The sequence below is a fragment of the Astatotilapia calliptera genome, chromosome 23 (assembly GCF_900246225.1).
Source record: "Astatotilapia calliptera chromosome 23, fAstCal1.2, whole genome shotgun sequence".
Lineage (NCBI taxonomy): Eukaryota > Metazoa > Chordata > Actinopteri > Cichliformes > Cichlidae > Astatotilapia > Astatotilapia calliptera.
In genome coordinates this window covers 8,598,058-8,621,694 of record NC_039323.1, presented here as the reverse complement: position 1 = coordinate 8,621,694, position 23,637 = coordinate 8,598,058, and the positions used below count along the sequence as shown (strand labels likewise).

The window sequence follows — 23,637 nt, the reverse complement described above, 5'->3', positions numbered from 1 at the left end:
GAATGTCAGGGTTGTTGACGCCCAGAGAAATGGTTTAGATTTTCAGCCAGACTTCTTGATGAACAGCTGTAATTAGGAACGTCTTAACTACAATAATTAAGCAGTTATGTCTGTCCAGCTGTTGGGTCATGGTCTGCTGTTTATTCTTTCATCAGTTTGTGCCACATGAGCAAAAACCTAAACAAGCTTACTAAGTATTTTTCCAAACACAATGACCCCTGTGTTTTTACTCGTGGGCATGTACCGTTTAATAAAACTTTGCACCCACCTCATTATTTCTGTTCAGTGTTTGTTCCTCAAGGATGAGAAACTCTCTTAGTTAGCAGTATCCTTAATGAGTGTTTTCCTGTCTGTCTGGAATTTCAGGACGATATCCTGACTGTGATCCGCAGAGTAGATGAAAACTGGGCCGAGGGAATGCTGGGAGATAAAATTGGAATTTTCCCCATCTCGTATGTTGAGGTAAGACGACTAACGGGACTCTACAGTGTCACCAATCGCTCCAGGAGCAGGTGTCTCACTAAGATCAGTTCCTTTGAACACCTTCCTTATATATCTCACAAAATATGTATGATACTCCGCATCCTTTTGAAATGCTTATGTTTCATTGAACCATTAAAAACGTCTTTGAAGATTTAGACAGTCGCGGTCTCACTGACAGTCTCGTGTAAAAGCTTTAGGAATAATTTAGACTGAATTAAGCAAATCTTTGCCCTTGAAAGATCATTTCATTTTCACTTGAAGAAACTGTTCACGTGAAGATCAAATAGGTGCGACTCGCTCTGCAAATGTCTGCCTCCTCTTAAATATGCACTCATTGACCACTTTATTATGTGCAGCTGGGATTTCCACACACTGGGTTCTGTAGAGTTTGCAGAGAATGATCAGTTTCCCAAATATATAATACGAAATGGAAATCGTGGATCCATCCTGCTTTGTGTCAGATGTTCAGGCTGGTGGTTGTGTTAAGTGTTCAAGATGTTTCATTGGTACATTTTGGATTAGTTATACCTACTGGGCTGAGCTGGTATGTTAGCCCTCTTCAACCTTCTTTTGATAGCAGATGTAAACCATAGGAAGCAAAAAACAAAAGTTTCCTAAATGAAACTGTTCACATTTTTGGATAATTGGATGATGATGTCTACAGCTGCTGACATTTTTTGTTTTTTGAAATTTGACCGCCTCAAGTCACGTTTTGTGGTTTAATTAATTAGAAATCATGCACCTCTGTAGTCAGTATATCTCCAAAACTGGGCAACTCACCAAAATAATCTATATAAATTATTATAGAAACATTATAGATTTAAATGCATTTGGTGGAGACATGGTGTCCATCAATTAGATTGCGGAAGAATCTTGAGGTTAGTCTGTGCAAGTTTTTCAAAGCTGTGACAGTTGTTTTTTTGTTTTTGTTTTGGCATTTTTTTTTTATTGCTGTTGTATGTTTTCTGTCCTTTTATACTCATATTTTTCTACACTGAGTGGGGGTTTTGCAGAAGCAGAATGCAGTGTTTCCAAGGCTATAAATCATTTTGTATCTTAACAACTGAAACTGCAGAATAGAACATTTTGTTGTCTTCTCCCCTCGATGCTAGGCAGTCGTTTTTCTGGTTTCATAAACAGTGGCAGAATCATAGCAAATGTACAGCGACCTAAAATGTTCTTTGTCTCTGCATAACCAGTGAATATCTAGGTCATAGTTTTTTTTTTCATCGCCTCAGGGGCTTTTTTTGCGTCTTCAGTTGTGCATATGAATTAATCTATAAAGTTGGCCTTATAATTTAATGAGATGAAGGGCTCTCACCTGGTGCTTTGCTCTTAATCCTGCATGTATATTTGTTAATGTGCTGACATGTCAGTGATGAACCTGCACAGGATCTGAGTGTAATGCATAGCTTTTATGTCCTAAGTAGACAGAGCTGCTTGGGGCAACCTGTGACAGCAAGTAAGCACACCCTGTGATTAACTGAACCCTTTTTAGTGTTGCTTCTTTGATTTATACCTCACTGTCAGTCATACATTATGGTGCCTGAAAGGGTTAAAAAGCCTGTGGTTTCATAGCTGGCTTTGAACCATCAACTCTTTCAGACTAAAGCCCCCTGCACAGAAGATGTATCATGAACAGCAGAAATATTATAATTTAGTATTTGTTTGTTCAGTTCAGTTTATTTTAATGTATTAAAAGTCATCCTTAGTCATATTAGTCAAAAAAAATGTGTGCACAAACCTAATGCTAATTGTGTTGACAAATTTGACTAAAGGTAAAGAGGCTGTCTTCATATTGTAGTGTACTTTAGTGTGTTTTGTAAGGGAAAAATTGTCAAAATTATTGCTTTTTATTATTTTTAGTTTGGTTAAACCACAGACACACATGCCAGGAAGACATTCAGTGACCCCTGCCCTGTAACCCCCAGCCACTGGGGGAAAAATGCTTATTGTTTGCCTACTGGTTGGCGAGAGGTTTGTGGGGGGTGATTTCTGTCACTGAGTAAAATTGGTCACAAAGAAGGTACTGCGCCAAAGTCCTTGTGATTTCTTTGATTGCTGATCACTTTGATTGCTGTGGTCGGTCATAGTTTGTATGGAATATACCGATTTGTCTGCAAATACTGGCTAACTACTCCCTGACTGATAGTAAAACTAAAAGTGCAATTTAAACCAGAACCAGAGAACTGTCTTCTTCAAAGTAAAAATTGCACCCTTTAAAATGTGTTGGCACAAGCTTTCATCCCATGACAGGAAGCAGCCCCAAACAGCTACTCACTAACTGGTCAGGGGATCCGCTTTTTTTTTTTTTTTAAACTAGCGATCAAAGGTTGCCATGGAGTTGCCAACTGGTCTCTAGGCCTTTGTGACCGAGGCTTTAACTAAGACCTTGTTTTGGTTTTATATAGAAAAAATAATAGTTATCTTAATTTTATTTATATGGCATCTTCACAAAGTCCTTTTACAAAAAAGCAAAACCAGAATACTAAATTCAGATGGGCAGACATCAGGATCAAAAACATACAGAAGTTAAAACGGAGGAAAACATGACAGAGAAAAAAGTCAACACAGATTATCATCATCATCATCATCATCGTTTATTTATATAGCACTTTAAAAACACACAAGGCTGACTAAAGTGCTGAACAATAGAAACATAATAGATACCATGAGAATAATAAATACGATAAAATAATAAACATAGCAAAAACAATAAAATACAAGTCAGTCAACCACTGAGTCAAAAGCCAGTGAATAAAAATGCGTTTTCAATCCGGATTTAAAAACCAGCACTGATGTCGATTGCCTAATGTGAAGAGGAAGATTATTCCAAAGCTTAGGAGCCACGATCGAGAACGCTCGGTCTCCTCTCAGTTTCAGCCGTGATTTGGGGACTGAGAGCAACAGCTGCTCAGCTGACCGGAGTGAACGAGTGGGGACATAGGGCTTCAGCAAATCAGACAGATACGCAGGTGCCAGACCATTTAAAGATTTAAAAACCAATAAAAGAATCCTAAATTCATTATAATACTAATAACAATGTAAAAGCATTTTTAACACAAAGCTGAACAGCTATTCATAAATGATGCAGGTGAGACGATAGGACTACAAAATATTGCATGAAAGCAAATATGTAAAAATGTGTTTTTAGGAAGTTTGTAAAGAATTTCAAGTGCATAAAAGCTTTTTTGTCTTAGTTAATTATAAGCTTGACAAGCAGCAACCTCTTTTGTGTCTGTAAAGGTGACAGTGCTGACATTGGAGCTTATTCATGTTTTCAAAGCTCTTGGACGCTGATACAGAATCTCTATATTGGTATAAAATTCACTTCTTGTGTTTATGGGTGAATAATTTGAGTTAAATTGAATTGTGTAGACATATGTAAGTTAGACAAATGTGAGACAGAGGACTGAAAATGTGATGTCCAACTTGGGCACGTTCTTTTCCTCACCCTCTCCAGTCAATACATTAAGAGAGACTTCCCATGACAATAAGATTAATTATAGAGAGTGACAGTTTTCGTGATCATTTTAATGCTTCTTCCCCCATCAGTCCTTCATTTTACTTACTTCCAACTCCTCTCTTCATAACCCTGCTGGCTCTCTTCCTCTCTTGTAGTTCAATTCGGCAGCTCGGCAGCTTATAGAGTTGGACAAGCCGTCCGACTCCAGTGGAGACTCCGGGGAAGGGGCCTCCTCAGGGCCTCAGACAAATGGTGCCCACCGGGTAGGGGAGAAGAAGAACAGCAAGAAACGACATTCTTTCACCTCTCTCACCATGTCGCACAAACCCATGCTAGCACCTCCCCCCCAGCGCCACTCCATGGAGATTAGCGGTCCGGTCCTCATCAGCTCCAGCAACCCCACGGCAGCAGCTCGAATCGGAGAGATCAGCGGGGGCCTCTCCTGCAGCGCACCTTCACAGGTATGATGCCATTGGGGAGTGCTGTTGCCTCTGAATGATGCTATACAAAATTTTTTAGATGGGTTGTACGTGCCCAAACATATGTTACACACAGGATTTTTCAGATAGTCAGAGCTGGAGCAAAACCCAGCATTAGATAAACAAGGATTAGTTTGAGCCATAAGTCATGCAAAGCTTCTCTAACAGAGTTCAAGAATAAGAATTTGCAGTTAGGAATGAGAATAATGGGTCTGCTTTAAACACACAGAGTTGAAAAATGTACATTCCTCTTCACTCCATGATTCTGGTTGAGATGAGTCATTTAACCAGCTGACTTGTAAATATCCTGTTCCCTGGTCTGTAATTGCATAACTTGAAAAAAAGAAAAAGAAGGAAAAACAGAAACCAGCTTCAGCTCTTTTTTCCACAAGATATTTATTGCTTTTCAGAGGCTTCACTCTCCTTCTGTCAGCAATTAGGCCGACTTCCCTTTCCCCCCGTCATACCAAACAGGCCATTGCTCCATCTGAGCGTTTGAAATCATGGATGCGTGACTCCACTCATCCACAAAAATGACTCCAGCTTAGCCCTAAAGGTTTCCACACCAACCCTGACATGACGGCAGCTCACAGCTGCCTTGTGGTTGCCAGCCGGCTGTGATTGAGCTCTGACTTGGTGCTGTGCAAGACAAATGTTTTGTGGGTTTAACTTGGCCTGGAGCTGTCCGTTTCTTAAAGTTTGTGCATCTAATAATAAGAAAATGGTATTTGAAAAGAATTCAAATAGTTGTTGCTTATCAAAGGGAAGTAAAGGCTGTTAAATTGTAATGAATTCATTTCAAGTAATTTTATAAATGGTGCTGAACTAATCTAGTTAGTTTTATTAGGGGAAGGTGGATTCCCTGATACTTACTGGTAGTTTAAATTCCTCGGCATAATAGGAAGGGACCTGTTATGCCTTTTCTTATTTTAGTCATTAGCATCCACTATTGCTTATTTAACTGCTACTGAGTCTTAAGCAGCAGGTTTTCCCATCTCATTCTTAGTTTTTGGAAATCGTATCAAAGCAGATGTATCTGTGAAACCTTGGGACGGTGCATGCTTATTGGCTAGGGACTTGTCAGTCACACAGTGACTACCATGCTTTGTCCCGCTTGTTGATAGCAACGAGAACCATAATTTTAAAATTTGTGGCCATGTTGCATTTAGTATCACATAAAACTAATGATAGAAGACATAAACATATCAGGAAAGTGTTTACAAAAGTCACAGATAAGGGAGCCAGTTTGCCTGTAGACTTTATATACCGTATTTCCCGGACTACAAAGCGCACCTAAATATTAGCCGCACAAGCTAAAATCAGGGGAAAATCCTGTTTTGTACATACATTAGCCGCACCTGACCAAAAGCCGCAGGTGTTTCAATGTTGACTTATCATATGTAAGAGAATATGCACAAAGGGAATTGTCAGGAAAGAGATGGCTGTTTGGAGACATCACTTTTATTAATATTTTGAAAAACAAGTTATGGGTACATATTTGCACATGTAGTACATAACAATAACCTACAGCACACCAGAACAATAGATTCGGCCTACCTTTTAGGCTCAGGTGCAGTGACACAGCTTTAACAAGAAGAAAAGTCAGTCATTCACCATCTTTCTCTTCTTCCTGCGCTCTAAAACCACCAAAGTCCTCTTCTCCAGTGTCGGATACAAACAGGCTCATGATGGCTTCGTCATCCACTCTTCTTCTCTCCTTCGTTGTCACTTTCAAAACCAAAGAAATCCTCATTGTCAGTGTCAGAGTCGAACACCCTCAGAAGGGCCGTGGCGGTGTCCTCCTCTCCATCATGCAGCAGTCCAGCCCTTCAAAATCCGTTGGTGATCGTGGATGTTTTCACACTTTTCCACGCTGTCAGAATCCACCGGTGGAGTTGGGCATAACTTGGTTTTTGGGCATAACTTGCAAGTTTATCGCCGCTCATCATCCACGACTCCCGCTGAACGCGTAGCGCTACTTTGAAGTTTGTTTTTCGCGCTACTTCGTACGGCACTACGTTGCCTGGCGGACGGACATGTGACTAACATACCACTCTTGAACCCCGATCCTTCCGCCAGGCAACGTAGTGCCGTACAACAGCGGAACACACAAAACAAATCGTCTTACGATATGACAAAAATCACGGACAATCCATAGAAAAGCCGCACCTGACTAAAAGCCGCAGGGTTCAAAGCTTGTGCAAAAAGTAGCGGCTTATAGCCCGACATTTACGGTAACTAGTTTGCTTTTGCGGCAGAGGAGTCGCCTCCTGCTGGCCAGAGATAATTCATGTAGGTTTAAGGCTTTGCTTTTCAGGCCTGTAAGAAATATTCATTTTTAAAGACACTGCATAGCTATAGTGGCTTCTTTCTGACAGAACATGAACTGAGGGGCTTCATCAAGACCCAGCACAAGACAAGTGGAAGGATTATTTTGAACTACAAATTATGCAGTAGTTGAATCCATTAATCAAAATATGGTAGAGTTGGAGGTTAATATAAGGCTTGTAGTTTATTATTATTTTGAGAGAGATTTTGTTGTTCTGGGAGTTGTCTGGGGAGCTTGCAGCTAAAACATTTTTTCTGTTACTTTCTGATTTTTTTGTATTTGTTTTCTTCTCCTCTTTTTTTAACGTACTTACTTCATTGTCTGGTTGCTGCAGACTTTCAGAAATGCTACGTTCCAAAACCCCCTATTAAGCTCAATCATTAATCTTTCATCTGCAGTGAGTGTTTATGTGCTGCTTTGTGAGAGGGAGACAAGGCGAGCGCTTGTCTGCAGTAAAGCGGATATTGAGGATCATCCTGTCTTTTTTCTTCTTTTTTTTAAAACTAAAAGCTTTTCATGTAAATATGATTTACGTATCATCAAAGCCGTCTGTCTGTGCAGAAGGCATAATCAGGTTTATAACGACCTTATCCCAGTAATCATTATCATGATATTTCAGGAATAAAAGAACCTGTATATGTCTGCGTAAAGTGATCCCCCCCCTACTGACAACAGTGCTAATGATATGTGTGATTTATAGATCTTTGTTTAATAAAAACACGACAGAAAGAGTCCCCAGGCTTTATACGCACAGATTTTGTCTCCTGTCTCCCGTTTACCTTTTCTCATCTCCTCTTCTTCCAATTCCCAAACAATAGACAAAGGTAAGCCAAAGAAAACAGGCCGTGTTTGAAAGCCTTGACTACAAACCCCAAGGGACACGTATTTATTTAATTTAACATAGTGCACCCTCCTTGTATTTTGGCATTTATTCTTTTCAGACAGCCGTTTCACTAACAGTGCCACTTTTGAGTACAGAGTTAGATTTTTCTTGCCCTCCTTACTGAAAAATACACCTTAGGAGGCGGCTCTGTCTTAGGCAGTCATCCATGGAGAGAGACCACAGGCTACAGGGAGATATTGTGTGTCCAACAGTATGGCCTTGTTGCCAGCACACCATCATGACTCATGTGGATGACTGACTGGGAAAGCCGCCTCTCTTTACACGTCCAATGAAATGTCCTGCTGTGCAGTCACCTGATTTTTTTTTGTTGGCCTGTAAGGTCATGAGGCCAACTTTGTGGTTATAACTGGAATAAAAAGCCACACATGTGCGTCACTGTTTCAGTGAGAGTCATTTACACACAATGTGACAGGCGAGTCACAGGGTAATTTTTCACGTCAGTTTTCTCCCACACATAGACCGTAGACGTGTTTTTATAGAATTTTGTAGTTTTTAATCCGCCTGTTAGAACTACGGCATCTGCATTAGATTTACTAGCGCTCGTTATTGCCTGAATAAAAACTGGCCTTGTGGGGGTGATTATGCTAATAGGCACAATTGAGCTGTGTGTAGTTACTACAGTGAGTCTCTCTTACCCTAATTAACACAAATGTTTGCCCATTCCTGTTATTTTTGGCCTTTTGATAAGAAGAAAATGTGTCATGTGATTTAGTAAATGAGATTCAACTGAAAGAAAAATGCTTAAAAGTATATTTTTATCATTTTCCTGGTGATTTTTATTAGTAAGACCAAAATCTTTTTGGAGAGCACCAAAATTATTGCGTGCAAGAGAAATCTTGATTGTTGACAATACATCCGTCCACTTCAAGGTCACGGGAGAGTGGAGGGTTGTAGGGTCCTGTCACAAGGCTTATTATCGACAGTCCCCTCACTTCTTTTAAAGTTCAGGCGCTATAAACTCTTTTCACTTTTTCCAGTGAGTCTCTTCTCTTTCCTGTGTTGGACTACAGCTGAAACAGATCTGGATATCTGCTGCTAACTAGATGGAATTTCTAACATGAATCTGGAGGCGGTGAAAACCTGCTTCATATGTTGCTCTACGCAGACCTCACAGAGGCTGCACAACAAAAGAAAAACCACCAGCTGCAGTCCAAAGTCATGAATGCAGCTACTCGGAGACCATTCCAGTGGTCAGCGAACCGTTTATTGATATACACTCAGGTGTTTAAACTTATCATTAAGGGTACAGGGGAGGTTTTCCAATGTTGTGTTCATGGCAGAAAGACTGTGAACAAATGGTGCAATGCAACAAAGGACTAATGCAAACTGGTTTCAGGGAGATGGGAAACATCGGGCTACAAGACACAGCCGAAACAAATCCAAGATGATGAGACAGGGGAAGCGAAACTAGAAAAGAGGTCCCAGTGACAGAAACTACCAGTATAAAATGGGAAGTCATAAAACAATTAAATACCTAACACGGAAAGGGAGACGGTGAACACAGGATGAAAAACTGAAGCTCAGCTAATTATCTTATTTAGCTTATTATATTAACTTCTTACATTTTTTTTTAAATTTAATATAATATAATTATTATATTTAAACTATATCTATTTATGAATCACAAAAGGAAACAGAACTGAGACAGGAAAGAATAAAATCCTGGAAAAGATAACAGGAGTTAGAAGCTCGAATACAAAACAAAATGACCAAAACAAAGGGCAAACTAAGAAGTAAATATACAGCAATAAACCTAACTAAAATCTAGGGTCAAAAACCCCAGTTGTTGCACAGTTATTTAGCTGTACTGACATCCAAATCTGTGCCATAAACACTCTGTGCTGGGATCAGCGGTGATGCACATATGTCCTCATCCTGTAGGTGTAATTAATCAGAATAGCTGGAGCTCATTTCTATTCTTTGTGTGTGAGGAGTCGTTGCAGTGTTTTTAATGGTCTACATTTGTCTTTTGTTGACAGGTACATATTTGCACAACTGGCCTAATTGTGACCCCGCCTCCTAGCAGTCCTGTTACTACAGCAACCGTCTTCACATTTCCCTCAGAGACGAGCTACACATCCATCCCTGTGGTAAGACTTTAAAAAAAATTGCTCAAGACAGCATTTGTATGAATTTTAAAGTAAATGTTGATTGTTACTGGGGACTTAAGTGGTCTAATGATCATTGGTTCTCTTGTTGTTGGTTAATTTAGTAGAAAGACATCCACCCACCATAACCTCTTTTTACCCCTCAGCCTGTAAAAGGCTGATAGGGCATTGTTGTCAACCTGCCAGGCGGGCAACGTGGACACCCAAGTTTGTCAATATGACAACTAGAAAACGAAGCAACGTAGGAATTTGAAATTGATGCTATAAGTGCATCTACTAAAAATCTTGGACGACTTTGAATCTCAGTGACCCTGACCTCAAGGTGATAACTGGAGAAGGAAGTCACTCAGGATTTTCACATTCACAACTTAAGTGTATCTACTAAAAATTTCAGTGGCCGGTAGCCTTGATCTCAAGGTCAAAGTGTGAATGCACCGTCAGGCCTACCGGAGCTTAGATGGACTGTATTGCAGGGCTTGTAAAGAGTGGTAGAAGCCCAACATTTAGTACACTTCTTATGTCACTCCAGACTTTCAAAAACAGCATAACATCATCTGGCAATGGCATACATTATACCGGTTATTCTATTGAGATTGGATTAACTGATCCAGTAATCCCCTGAGGTCTAAGTTATCGTCTCTATCACCTGTAGGATTAAAATGTAGGTTTGCGGTTACCATCAATGAAGACTTAAACCTCAAAGCGTTAAAACGTGTTGCCGATGATTGGCCAGACATCCGTTTATGTCAGGGTCTTTTAGACAAAGTTTTGTTCATCTGTATTCTGTGCCGATAATGGTTTTTACAATTCTACACTTTGCAAACAACTTTTTAACAACACCTATGTGTAGAGGGAAAAAGAATGAGTGCAGCTAAAAATGTCAAGAAGTCCCTGCAGCCCACGCAAAGCAGCACGTACACTTCCTGTCTGTCTGTGTGTATGCTCTGGCATGTGGAGTTTCTGAATGAGCAGGAATGTGTACACAAAAGGTTGCGCTCTCCGCTTCACTTGGGAACCCAACATGATGTTTTTGTACAGATGATTTCTCCAGCCTGCAGGCAACCTAATTATCTCAGCTCAAGCGTCGGCAGCGAACCGAAACGCACATCGACACTCACACATACACACAGCCCGTACGCACACCGCAGGGCTGTCTGAGTGCCACTCTCCTCCCCCAGTGTGTCATGGAAGCTATTACTCTGCTGTGCAGAACTGCCAGCATTCGGTTTGGGAAGACTCATCTCGCTCCTGGATAGGAGAGTCCTCTTCAGCATCATTCCAACACACTGGGACTTCATCTGGGTTTTTTTTTTTTTTTTTAACAGTTTACGATTTTATAATGATGTGTTGTTTTCTCTTTTTTTTTTGATTATTTACTGTGTTTCATTTCCAAAGTTAATTATAAACCCGGATTAACTGACTCCAAAACTACGACTCATGGCAAAGAGAAAACAAAAGGATTCATAACCAAAGTTTGAACACAAATTATAACCGGTTAATGCCAATATATGTTGGTCCTGCCAGGTTAAATTGTTATTAAAAAATATGCCAGCCATAAGTACTAAATATACGCAAGTTAAAAGGACATTTTGTCACCATTTTGGAATGTAGAAAGAATAAAAGGGTTTGGGAAGAGCTCAAAGCGATGTGAAGAGGAAAAAAATAAGATGAAGTTTCACTAGACCCAAAATTTAATCTGTTTGATCTTTATTCAGAAGAACAAATTTCCACTAAAAAGAATATTATGTATTGAAAGATAACAAGAACATCTGTTTGAAAAGCTTCAGGGGCCATTTTTGCTGTTGTAAAAGAATGTCATTTTCCATTTATTTTTTTAAAAGAGAAAAACAAAGCTGTTAAAGACAGATCCTTCTATTCAATTTTGCTTATGTGAAGTTGGGTTTTGTTGGTAGCAGGCTAAGCAGGGTAACACTTTTTGCTTCCTCCTGCTCTTGAGGGGTTCCCAAGCCACATAAAACATTCTAGATCTATCCTAGACCTCCTTCAAATTGAGCATGCCCAATAATCTCCACAGGAAAGCAGCCAGAAAGCATCTTGTTTAGATGCTCCAATGATACCACCAAAGAGATGGAGAACTTGGGCGAGCACTAAAAAGTTTCCTCCTGGACCTGGAAGGGAAGCCTGTTGTCAAGCATCTGGTAGCTGTGATCCATATGGCTCAACTGAGCATATCCTGAATAAATATGTGTTTGCTGTCCTTTGGTTTGCCCATCCATCGTAACAGATTTTAAGGTAGAGTGCAATGGAGGCTGGACAGCAGACAAAGGCAGACATCAGATAACAAGTTTATAATTTTCAAACATGAAAAATTAATCTTGTGAATTTTTGACTTCTTTCTAAAATTGTACTTCTGCTTTGTGTGGTGACAGAGGAAGTTAGTGACTTATATTTTAATCCTGTAATCCTAGAAGCACAAAAGACATACAAAGAAAATCCCCTAAAGGCCTCCAGTCAAAAGCTTGAGCCTCTTTTGACCTTAAAGACGTTCACCAAGGGAAAACAAGTGAGTCAAGATGAATCTACTCATGACTGGTTTGAGGGTTGCTCTCAAGTGTGCCAACAGACATGCTTTTCACTTCATATGTTCCCAATTAAATACTGCAATGGATTTAACATCAAGCTATGTGGTGTCCTAGCAACAAACAAACAAGCAGAAAAGGAGATCCTCCGTTGCAATGGGACGTCGGGGACGAGACGACGGAGGCTGCCAAACCACTCTCCCTGGTGTTGACAGCTGGAGGGAATAACCCAAATGACAGATGATCTCTCATTCTTCTTCTTCCTTTGTTTCTCATAAACAAACTGGTTTCTGTGCTTATGCAACGTGCAGTCTGTTTGGTTTTTTTCTTCTTCCTGTGGTCCATTCTGCTTTTTTTCCTGATCTTTCTGATTCAAACTGAGAGGAAATAAGTGACATAGTGAAAAATAATGTGATTTTTTTTTTTTTCCTTTCCTCTATAGGATGCTCTCCCACCACCCCCACCGCCTCCCCCCCAGTCCTCCGTCGGTGGAGCTGCATATTCGCTGGCTGCCGGACAGAGACCCTCCCCCAGCATAAGCGACCAAAGTGGGAGACAAAGACCCACAGTGTGAGTAATAAAAACAGTCCCACATGAAAATATGCAGTCTTCTGAAATGTGCAGTGAAATGTCACAAGCGGTTTGTGCACTGATGGCCCAAAGCCTTAATGCACATGCTCGGATCAGAGGGAGGAAATCCTCATCTGTCTCTCACACAGCCCCCTCTTTCTCCCTCCCTCCCCCTCATCTGTCAGTTGAGAGTCTGCAGAGTGTGAGCTTCTGCTCAGGTGAAGGGGTCAAAGTCTGGGAGTGACAGTCTCCTGGGTCCCATTGGTCCATCCACTCGGTGACCCCTCACTTTTGACCCTTTCACCTTTTACCCTCATTACTCCCTGAAGACAAACCACCACCTGATAAGAATTAGATCCACTCATGCCTGTTTTCCTGCCATTGCATGCATGTCAGACTCATCCATTTATGTTCCCTCGCAGACAACACTGAAATCAGACTGAAAACATCCCAGCTGAGGCCTGTTTTTTTTTTGGCAGCGGCAGAGACATGACCCACAAATTGTTTTGTCCTCCAGTGCAGATTTTCTCTGGGTCAGAGGGCACTGTCTTTGCTGGAGGCTCCCAGAGGAGCTGATGACAGATGTACTGGATGATGGGATGAACGCAAAGCAAATGGCATGCTTTTATTCCAGAGGGGAGAAAGTCCGCCATGAAAGCCATCTATGTGTCTGGTAAATGTCTCATCTTTGTTTGTTTTTCATGCAGCTATGTGGCAATGTTTCCCTACACTCCTCGAAAGGAGGATGAACTGGAGCTGAGGAAAGGAGAGATGTTTCTGGTGCTGGAACGCTGTCAGGATGGCTGGTTCAAGGGCACGTCCATGCACACGGGCAAGATTGGAGTGTTTCCTGGGAACTACATGAGCCCCGTCAGCAGGTCAGGTTATTCTTATCAGCGTACTGTATACACACACACACAGGTGCACTCGCTTTCACATCCTTTTGTTTATGATGCAAAGCTATAGCATAAAAATTCCTCCAGTTTGCTGATAGTGTAAAGTATGCTGTGTTTTATTGATAAAGCCACACCTGATGTTTATTCTGCACAAATGCTTTTTGCTGAGTTATTGAACCAGCTTAGCAAAGAATAACTCCCATAAAAAATACATTTTGCTGCATAAATTCCTCATGAGAGTTTTTTGTTTTCCTGCATTCAGCTTTCAGTCTGACAAAATTGTAGACCTCATTTAAGGTTTTAGCAAGTTTTTGGTTTATGGTCAATTTAAACCATAACCGTGACTCTTATTAGTCACAGTTTAAGACCAGAAATCTTTACCTTCTTATGGCTAATGTAATTTACTAAATGCTACTTCAGTTCCAAACAACCACAGAGAGGCACACAGACTTAAAACTTTCCAGATTCTTTCAGGGTCAATAAAATGATTGGTACAGCTGCTCCTCCAGGTGCTAAAATCAAAAGTGTTGTCCAGGCATCATCGACAGAAAAGTGTTTATGAGGTGGATCGGGTAGTGGTAAGCTACTTAAATCTGGAAATGATCCTTCTAAAAACAGAGCTATGGTGCTGTGCATTTTTATTTGTCCATTTATAATCTTCCGCTTATCTGAAGTCAGGTCACAGTGACTGCTGGCGAAGCCGGGTATTCCAGACCTCGCTTTTCCCAGCAATGTTTTCCAATTCCTCCTAGGGGATCTCGAGGTGTTCTCAAGCCAGCCAGGAGAGCTGTGTAATCCCCAGTGAGTTCTGGGTCTATCGGTTGGGTACAGCTCGTAAACTTCCTAAGGGAAACATCCAGGTGGCATCCTTGTAAGGATGAGCGGTCTCCTTTTTGACACAAAGGAGCAGCATCTCCACTCTGAGCTCTTCACCTTGTGTCTAAGGCTTAGCCCAGCCACCCAGTGGGTTAGCTAATTATGTTAGCTTGTACCCGCAGTCTTGTTATTTTCAGACACTGCCCTCACCATCACTTTTAAAGATCCTGAAATATTTATACTTTCTTATTTGGGGCAACAACTGTCCTCCAAACCAGAGAGAACAATCTGCTCTACTGGAATATTTGGTTATCATAAAGTCAGGATCTTATATTTGATGTACTGAAATCTTAGTTGTCCAGGCTGTGATTAATCTTTTCTGAAACTCTAATATATTGGTGTTCTGGATGCTAGTGCACACACTAGAGCTGCCGGGCACACTTCACACTAAAGATGCATCTCATCATATAAAGCTGCACTGTGTCTTACACCTTTTTACTTCCTCTCTCCCTCTGCAGGACAGCGTCTGGGAGCTCTCAGCCCAAAGTGCCCTTGAGTCTGTGCACTCAGGCAGGCAGAGGTGTCACCATCGTCAGCCCTTCTTCTGCTCCCCTTGGAGCCATTGTTTCAGGGCCTGATTTTAACAAACCGCTGACTGTATGCCCCGCCGTTGCACCTGCCAACTCCCAGCCTGCAGCGGTGGTCACCACAGCTCAAACAGCCACAGGCCAACAGCCAAAAGTCTCACTGCACGTCACCTCCCAGATGACCGTGAATCAGGCTCGCAACGCGGTCAGGACAGGTAAACTCACTGGCTTAAAATGGATTTTGTCCTTTTGTATGAAGACAAATTTAAACCTTTAATTTTCATATATTGAATTTACAGCTGCATGTCACAGTCAGGACAGGCCCACAGCAGCAGTGACACCAATACAGTCTGCAACACCCGTGACGTATCTCCCACACCTCGCAGTGTGCTCGCAGCCCGGGTCAAGCCCTGCACAAGGCTGCACTCGAGTAGGGGTGGCAATGGGCTGCGCAGCTGCCTCCTTGACCCCACCCAATGTCAGCGCTGCATCTTTGGATAGTGACGCTTTGAGACCTGTACCTGTCCTCGCTGTGCCTGTCAACCCTGGGAGCAACTCCGCTCTCAATCCCACATCTAACAATGCAGCTCCTGCCTGCAGACTGGATAAAGACATCAAGGTTGGATTTGTTTTTAGACACTCTGGAAGAATTTAAATGGTCTCCAATTGTCTGTTGCTGTTTGTGTTTTTAATAGATACCTGTTTTGTTTTTTTCCATCATAGTAATGAATGTCTTCATTTGTAGCAGATGATTGAAATGCCCTGGGAGACTTAATTTTTATTTAAATGTTAATCATGCAGGGATGATTCACCAGTAGGAACAACAAGGAGGGCTGTTATATATATATATATTTTAATGTCTGCTTAACAAATAGATGCCATGTTTTTACACATCTACCTTGCCTGCAAAAATAAAAAATAAAAAATTGGAATTTGTCCCACCACAGTTTTTCGTTTGCGTAGGGAGAAACGAACAGGTCCAGACATTAGATTATGTCTGTCTGCGCGTCTGAAAATTACTTCTCATCGCCTCAGGGGTAAAAAAAAAAAAAATGCTTGTCTTCATTTTGCAGAGAGAAAAGAAAAGTCTTCTGAAGCTGTTGTCCTCCAATAAGAAGAAGTCTCGCCCTTCGCCCCCCTCCTCTCCTACCCTTGAGGCTGAGCAGGCCGCTGCTGCTGGAGAGCTGCTACATGGCGCTGTGGGCCCTGACACCTCCCCTTCCTCTGGCCCAGCGAGCTGCCTGGACTCTGAACCTGCTGCTGCTTCTGCCTCGTCATCCTCCTCCTCCTCAGTCCCAGAGTCCTCCCATCGGAAGAGCAGTCCCCTTGATGGATGTGTTCCTATCGCTCCTCCTCCCCGCCAGCCCTGCTCCTCTCTTTTATCTCAACAGCATGACGCACGTCCCATCATATGTGAGAGGTAAATGCGCTGTTTCTTTGGACTGTTTCAGATTATTGTTTATCTGTACAACTAGATCAAGCAATAGCCAGATTCATGAAGGCCTGTTTAGACTAGAACTTTGTGTCCATGTTATGGTGTTCCTAATTCAGTTCAGTTTGAGTGGGATATATACACTCAAATTTTTCCATGTGTGCATGTTGTTTGTTGTTTTTAAATCTGTTTCCAGGACACACTCATTGCCATTGTTGCAGTGTGTATCATTCACCATCTGCCTGGCTATTCTCTTTCAGGTACAGGGTGGTTGTATCATATCCTCCCCAGAGCGAAGCAGAGCTGGAACTTAAGGAGGGCGACATTGTGTTTGTTCACAGGAAGAGGGAAGATGGCTGGTTCAAAGGCACGCTGCAGAGGAATGGCAGGACGGGACTGTTCCCTGGCAGCTTTGTAGACATCATTTAATACACGCACGTATACACACAAACACACAGTGATCCATCTGACTGCTGCTAGCCTCGTTAAGGTGTCACTGCTCCCAAGGTTGCTTGGACAGGTCAACCACGATGACACTTCAAGTCTTGAAATAGACCACTCGAGAGCGCTGCAGAGAAAAATCAATGAAAGCACATTGGACAGAGTTAGAGGAGAGCACACACTATTCATGAACTTTTCTTTACTTTTTTTTTGTTGGTTATTTATATCTTTGTAACAATTCAACTGTTAAATGTGTGCCTTGTACTGTTCCTCACTTTATTGTACATTAGGACACAAATATGATTAGTCCTAAAACATCCAATATGAACTGTTTATCCGTATGTTACACATTTTAACTTATTTCATAGATCAACCTTTTTGTAGTGCCACATGTTAAGGGGTTAAGTAAAGCACACGCCTTATTTTAATACATCAGATTTGCTTTTCTCTATATGACTGCTGTTCAGACTGTCAGAAGGCAGTTGTATTAGGTGGAACAGATCAGAACAAATTGTGCTGCAGAGTAGAAAATAAGATACTTCTCCTCCTCCGAAGGCATTATTGAATCCGGGGGATCCTAACAGAGATCTGCTGTATTGCACATTTGAGTACTCCGCTTTGACAAATTATTTCTGTGTGCCATTCACAGGCATCTAGTTTTTTCTCGCAGTGTGGTTGCAGTGTAAAGGGCTGATACTGCATTGATCAAACATTTGCATGTGATTAGCAAAGCCATCCGCAGGAGACAAAGTGCTGCGGGACTGTTTGGCTCTGCCGTTTTTAATATGCGAAAAACACACTCCAAAATGGACTCAAATGATGCTTACTTTGTACCTTCTTCTTATTTACTGACCAGAGTAGCTGCTCTCCTAACCTCCCTCGGCAGTAGCCAAACCTGGACAGAGCGCTCCATCACGGGAGCGACATAACATTTCAGTAACAGTGCACGGCCGATTCCTTTCAGTGTGTATTTATTTTATGTTAGCTACACATTTCAGAGACGCTGACACCTGCTGCTCGTAGAGAGAGTGTCATATAACTAATCGGACACAGTCGCCCCTCAACGGGCTCCGTTTGTGAACACGAACTCATTCCTAATGTGACTTGTGGCAATAAGAAACACTGCTAGCTAAAGCACAGAATGTTTGCCTAAAGTAGCATGTTGTATCACTCCACAGGAAGAGGTGCATTCAATCTGTTGAATCCAATCACAAGTTTTTATTGAAATCAATCACATTGAGCCCTTGATTTTTTTCCCCCCCTGTTTTTCATGGTTAAGCGATTCAAAGTTTGTTTCTTGTTTTTCTGTTAATTGTTGTACTGACTTGAATTACTATAAGATTTCTTAGTGATTGGAGGGGATTTGGCTGTAGGTTCGGTGCTTGTTGAACTGAAAATGAATTAGCAATTTTAGAATACTTTTAAAAAAAATGAAAGTGTAATCTTCATAAAAGATCATTCTTCTTTGCCTTGAAGTTGACCAGTTATGCTCATTTTTAATTTTGGACTCGAGTATTAGCTTTGCACAACTCACAGTTGGAAATAATCCTTCTTTATCTTATACTGGGCATTGGTGCAGCCTCTAAGTTCTTCCTCTGAAACAAGCAGTTTAGTTCCTCTACTTTTAAACCAGCTTTTATCTGATTGGCTGCACCTAACAAACAAAAGGCTTTTGATGATAGAGGAGCCAAAATTGTTCAGGAGGCATGCGGTTTTTCACTCTAAGAAGGTCCTGGGTTCAAATCCAGCAGTGAGTTGGGGCATTTCTGTGCAGTTTGTATGTTCTATGTGGTTTCTCTCCAGGTGTTCCAGCTTCATCCACAGTCCTTAGACTTCCATTTTTAGCTGAACTAGTGTGAATGTGAGCATGAATGGATGTCTGTCAATCTGTGTTAAACCTGTAATAGACTGTACCCCACATCTTGCCTATTGACAGCAGGAATTGGATAGGTAGAAGGAAGTGGACAGATGGTTTCTCTATTATTATGTTAACAGTTTTAATCTGGTTATCTTTTAGTTATTAACTTAAAGAAATTTAAACAAAATGTGTTTTTATTGGGGATTTTCCTGAATTTTATATATTGTTCACATAATTTGGGAAGCATGGTGTTACAGTAGGAACTTCCGGTCCATCCGGCCGGTGTCCTCTGTGAGACGGCATCATTAGACGACAATGGAATCAAGAAGAGGAGAGGCGAGTGCAATGGAAAGCCAAAGAGCCGATCCAGCTGGCACCTCTGTCATACATCACTTTTGACAGAAACCTTTAGATTGATCGTGTCAACTTTAAAAAAAAAAACAAAAAACCCCAAACTCACTTCCAGTTTAGAGGACTAAACGTACAACAGTGTAAAAAAGATAACTGTGTTTGCTTGATTTAAAACACAATACATGAAGTAAACCTGCTAGTGAAATATGTGCACCTTTAGTTGTTTGATCCTGATCAATCAGATTTAAATTTAAATCCAATTCACTGCCCACCCTGCGGTGGGTCGCTCTGCTTATAGAGCTACATTGAGTCTACAGCTTAGCAGTTTGTGCTTAGATTGGATCACTTTTAAAGTCTTCTACCTGGTTTCAAGTCAGTATGATTAGTGTAGACACACTGGGCTCAGGTATAAATGCAAACAATGACAGGACCAATAAATAAAGCTTGAAGGATAGCTTTATTCAGAAGGACAGGACGCTGACATTTTACAGAGCCAGAAGTAGAAAAATCTGTCTGAAACCAGGAGTTTACTGCACTCTGATGCTCGAGCTTAATTGGTGACCTCATTATGTCAAACTTTGGCCATTTATAATAAAGCATCCACCTTTGTAGCAAAAGCTGTATCACAGAAAAGAAGGAAAAGCATGGTAGGTTCACTTTAAAAAGCCCTCTGAAGAATCAATGAAACCCTTTAGAGTAAACGCATTACTGTGAACCCACCCCCCACCTCCTCGCCTAAGGGAACCTCACATCAGTTAATGTAATGTGACTTATTCATCAGATTTTTTCAGGAAGTCGTTTGAGGTCCGTGGGGTGTTTAAACATGTTGAGGCAATCACTGAATCGTGCCAAATTTGGCTTTGAGAAGGAGTTTAACGACTGATTTAGACCCAGAGTTTCAAGCGTCTGTGATAATTATTTTTTAAGTCTTTTGTTGTTAATTGAGGGGACCACTGTGTAACTGACTGCTGGAAATATGTTGTCATTTGCTTGAAATTTGGAGCGAGGGCGGAAAGCGATGGTACAAATCACTGTTAGGGCTTCTTTTTATATAGAATTAATCTGATGTTTTCTTGTCGTCTTGGCCGTCACCACACCAACCTCAGGCGCTCTGCTCAAACTCTCCCTCATCGAGTGTCTTTTCATTTCACTGGGAAGCCTTTAATATACAGACATACTCCTACACAGAGGCACACAGTTATACTGGCGTACACACTACCGCACCGTTTCAAATCATACTGACGTCTCGTACATGTTTTTCATGCATAGGCTGCACAGTTTACAACTCAGAATATGAAGCATATTGAATGAAGACTAGTAATTATTTCTTAAATTAATTACTAGTCTTCATTCATCCAAACACACGGCAACATAAGTTTGCTCAATCCAGCTTAACAGATTTCTTATATGCCAAGGTGACTTACTTGATTTTTTTTGTTTTTTTTAAGTCTGTCGATCATCTGTTATGTCTGAAAATGATGAAACTGAAATTGACGTGTTTGGCACAAATCTGTTATGTGAAAAACATTCTGAAGTATTTGAGGGAATCGCACTTTTTTTTTTTTTTTTTTTTTGTAAAAATCTCTAAAACAATAAAAGCTAATGGTTTCCATATTTTTCTGAGGCTTGGTCATCATTTTAGTGAGGGCACTCTGGTGTTTTCTCCAGTGACTGTGTGTCACGTCACAGCAGATGTATCTGACCTGGTTAGTAATCAGAAATATGAAAAAGTAAAGTGCTGTTATTTATTATTATTTATTACCTTAAAATGTACGGGCTCTCCATTTATCTGAAAGTACAGCAGTGTGCAAAAGTCTTGAGCCACCCCTCACTTCTTTATATTTTGCTAGGAAAATGTGAAATGTATCCAGTGATTTATTGAAATGTAAAAAAAAACCACTTGGAAATATATAAGGCAAAAACAGAGTTTTTAGTAATGAGCTTGAAGGTCAATATTTGGTGTGACCACCTTCATTCTTCACAGCCTGAACAATTTTAAGCTTTCCTATAGTTTCTTTAAGTAGTCGTCGGGTAGGATTCTTGTAGGACATTCAAAGCTCTTCTTTGGATGTTGGCTGCCTTTTGTTCTGTTCTATATCTACATGATCCCACACTGTTTCACTAATGTCGAGGACTGGGCTCTGGGGAGGCCAGTCTGACTGACGTGTGTGGTATTTTCAGGTATTTTACTGCATTAGCATCGTTGGGATCGTTGTCATCCTGAAAAATGAAGCTTTTACCAATCAGACACTTTCCAGATTGCATTATAAAGTGGTTCAAAATCAAGTGGTATTTTTCTGATTTTGCAATTCCTTTAATTTCGACCCACAGCACCAAGATCACTGGCTGATATAGTTACATACAGTTCCAAACCAGCGCAGAACCTCCACAGTTTTAACTTTTCAAAATTTGATTTCTTCACTTCATGAGACCTGTTGGCACTGATTTTCAGGCTGGTTCTTGTGTAATTTGACTTCCTCTGCATTTTCCTTAAGAATAACATCTTGGCCTTTCCATTGAGACCATTCCTGGTGAGGCTGAAGGACCAGATCCATCTCTCCAGCTTTTGCTGGATTTGGTTTTACTATTTCTTAAGGACATCACTTTAAGATATTAATCATCTGATGTAGATATTTTCTTTAGGCCTGCTATTACTACTTTTTGTCCTAAATATTTATTTTTTATGGCTGAATGAGTCATAGGTCAGTGTTAAGTGGCTTAACAAACGAAAACTCTTCTGAATACTGTCCGGTAGAAGGACTCGACTAAAAAGAAGCAGAAAAAGGAGCCAATGTCCAAAAACAAAAAAACTTTGCCAGATCTTCAGAAAGCCTGCAGAACTTAAGTGTGACTTCTTGGAAGCAAAACATAAAGAAATAAGTGGTGACAGAAGACGTCTCCACAGTACTGTAAACACACACTGATTATTGCCAGGAAGAGAGATCTTTGTCCATCAACTGTATAAAAAAGATGGCCACCTTGACATAAACTGGCATTTCAAAGCCACAGTGTTAGCATTCTGGCTGCCATAGTGTTACCTTTAGGAGCCACATGTGTCTATATTTGGACAAGTAGTGAGAGTACAGACCCAGGTGCCTCCTAATTAAAGACTAGAATTTGACTCACCTCAAGGTGGAGAACTTCTCAGGCAAGCTGCATCACACAGCAAACCACAGTGGAGAGGCCCAATTCAGTGACTGAAGTTAGCAGAGGTGAAGTCTAACAGATAGCTATTGAGTACAGCAGTTTCAAATAAAACTGAAAAGTGTAACTTATTGAAAATAAAAACTGAGCCTCTTTTAGCCCAGGCCTGTCACATTGTCATGAGAACTTCTACACTTCCCTTTCTGTCACTCTTCACCATAGACGGTATAAAACATGAATATAGTCACAGTGAAGCCACCTGCTGGTTTGTGAAGTCCTATTTTGAAGCCTAGAGATGAAACCAGGTGTGATGAGTGAGGGTCCGTCTGACTGTCAAACATAGGGTACATGTTCTTTAGCTAACGTCTGGTGAAAGCTGTTAGCCGATGACCTTTCTGACTTTTAAAATAACTAACATTTACAAAATTAACATATTTTATTCATTATAAGCCAAAATGCCTGACTAAGTCCATAAACCTCTCATTAAGATAATTACTGATGTCAGCACCTTAACTTTTTACAACTACAGATAATGCCCCCTGGTGGCCTTTATAGAGAATGGCAGTTTTAAGGCCAAAAACTGCTTTTTATCCAGTAGCTTTGTATTTCAGTTCAGAAGCTGACACTCTAGAGTAATCATATTCAGAAATATTTACCAGGATTATTTATTGAGTATTAAAGCATCTTTCATTTGTTCCACTTTATATTAGAAGTGGCTTATCTGATTAATTGAAACCAAAGTGTTTCAGAAACAGTGGCGTATTTCTTGGTGATCAAAGGCTCTTTTTTTCAGCCGTGTCTCAGACTGAACTAACGCTCTGAAAGCCTGGTGGTGTGGTGGTGGAGGAGGAGGGCAAGGAGGAGTCATGAAATAAAGAAAAGAACAGTAACAAGTGCAATACAAACTAAGCTGCATAACAACGACAGCAAAGAGCTGGGTGCTTCAAATTAAATCTATTTGGGTGCTCATTATAGTATCTGCTAATAAACGGTTGTTACTGCCAAGCAGTGTCTCCCATGACTTACAGCAGAGTAAAGAGAGGTGAGCCTTCCCAGAGTGTTCAGCTGGGAAATGTTGACAGGAACTGACAAGCACCCAGAGAGGTCATTGTGTTGCACACAGCTCCCTGCAGAGGATGGGTTTCCATGGAAATAAGTTACTCCAATATATAAGTATGAGACTATAGTGAGGAGGAATAAGGGGGAAAAAGTGTTTTGTAAGGAACATTTACA

At 40.9% G+C, this 23,637-nt stretch overlaps 1 protein-coding gene across 1 annotated transcript in view; it reads left to right on the top strand.

The window, feature by feature from the left end:
* The window catches only part of sh3rf1 (SH3 domain containing ring finger 1), a 48,749-nt gene extending 30,223 nt beyond the window's left edge, over positions 1 to 18,526 (top strand). The window contains exons 4-12 of the mRNA XM_026157752.1: positions 367 to 462; positions 4,105 to 4,410; positions 9,641 to 9,751; positions 12,752 to 12,879; positions 13,587 to 13,757; positions 15,110 to 15,393; positions 15,478 to 15,797; positions 16,252 to 16,598; positions 16,871 to 18,526. Of these exons, the coding sequence (XP_026013537.1) occupies positions 367 to 462; positions 4,105 to 4,410; positions 9,641 to 9,751; positions 12,752 to 12,879; positions 13,587 to 13,757; positions 15,110 to 15,393; positions 15,478 to 15,797; positions 16,252 to 16,598; positions 16,871 to 17,039 (1,932 nt within the window). The 3' untranslated portion in view covers positions 17,040 to 18,526. The remainder of the gene's footprint in view (positions 1 to 366; positions 463 to 4,104; positions 4,411 to 9,640; positions 9,752 to 12,751; positions 12,880 to 13,586; positions 13,758 to 15,109; positions 15,394 to 15,477; positions 15,798 to 16,251; positions 16,599 to 16,870) is intronic.
* Positions 18,527 to 23,637: the final 5,111 nt, after the last annotated feature.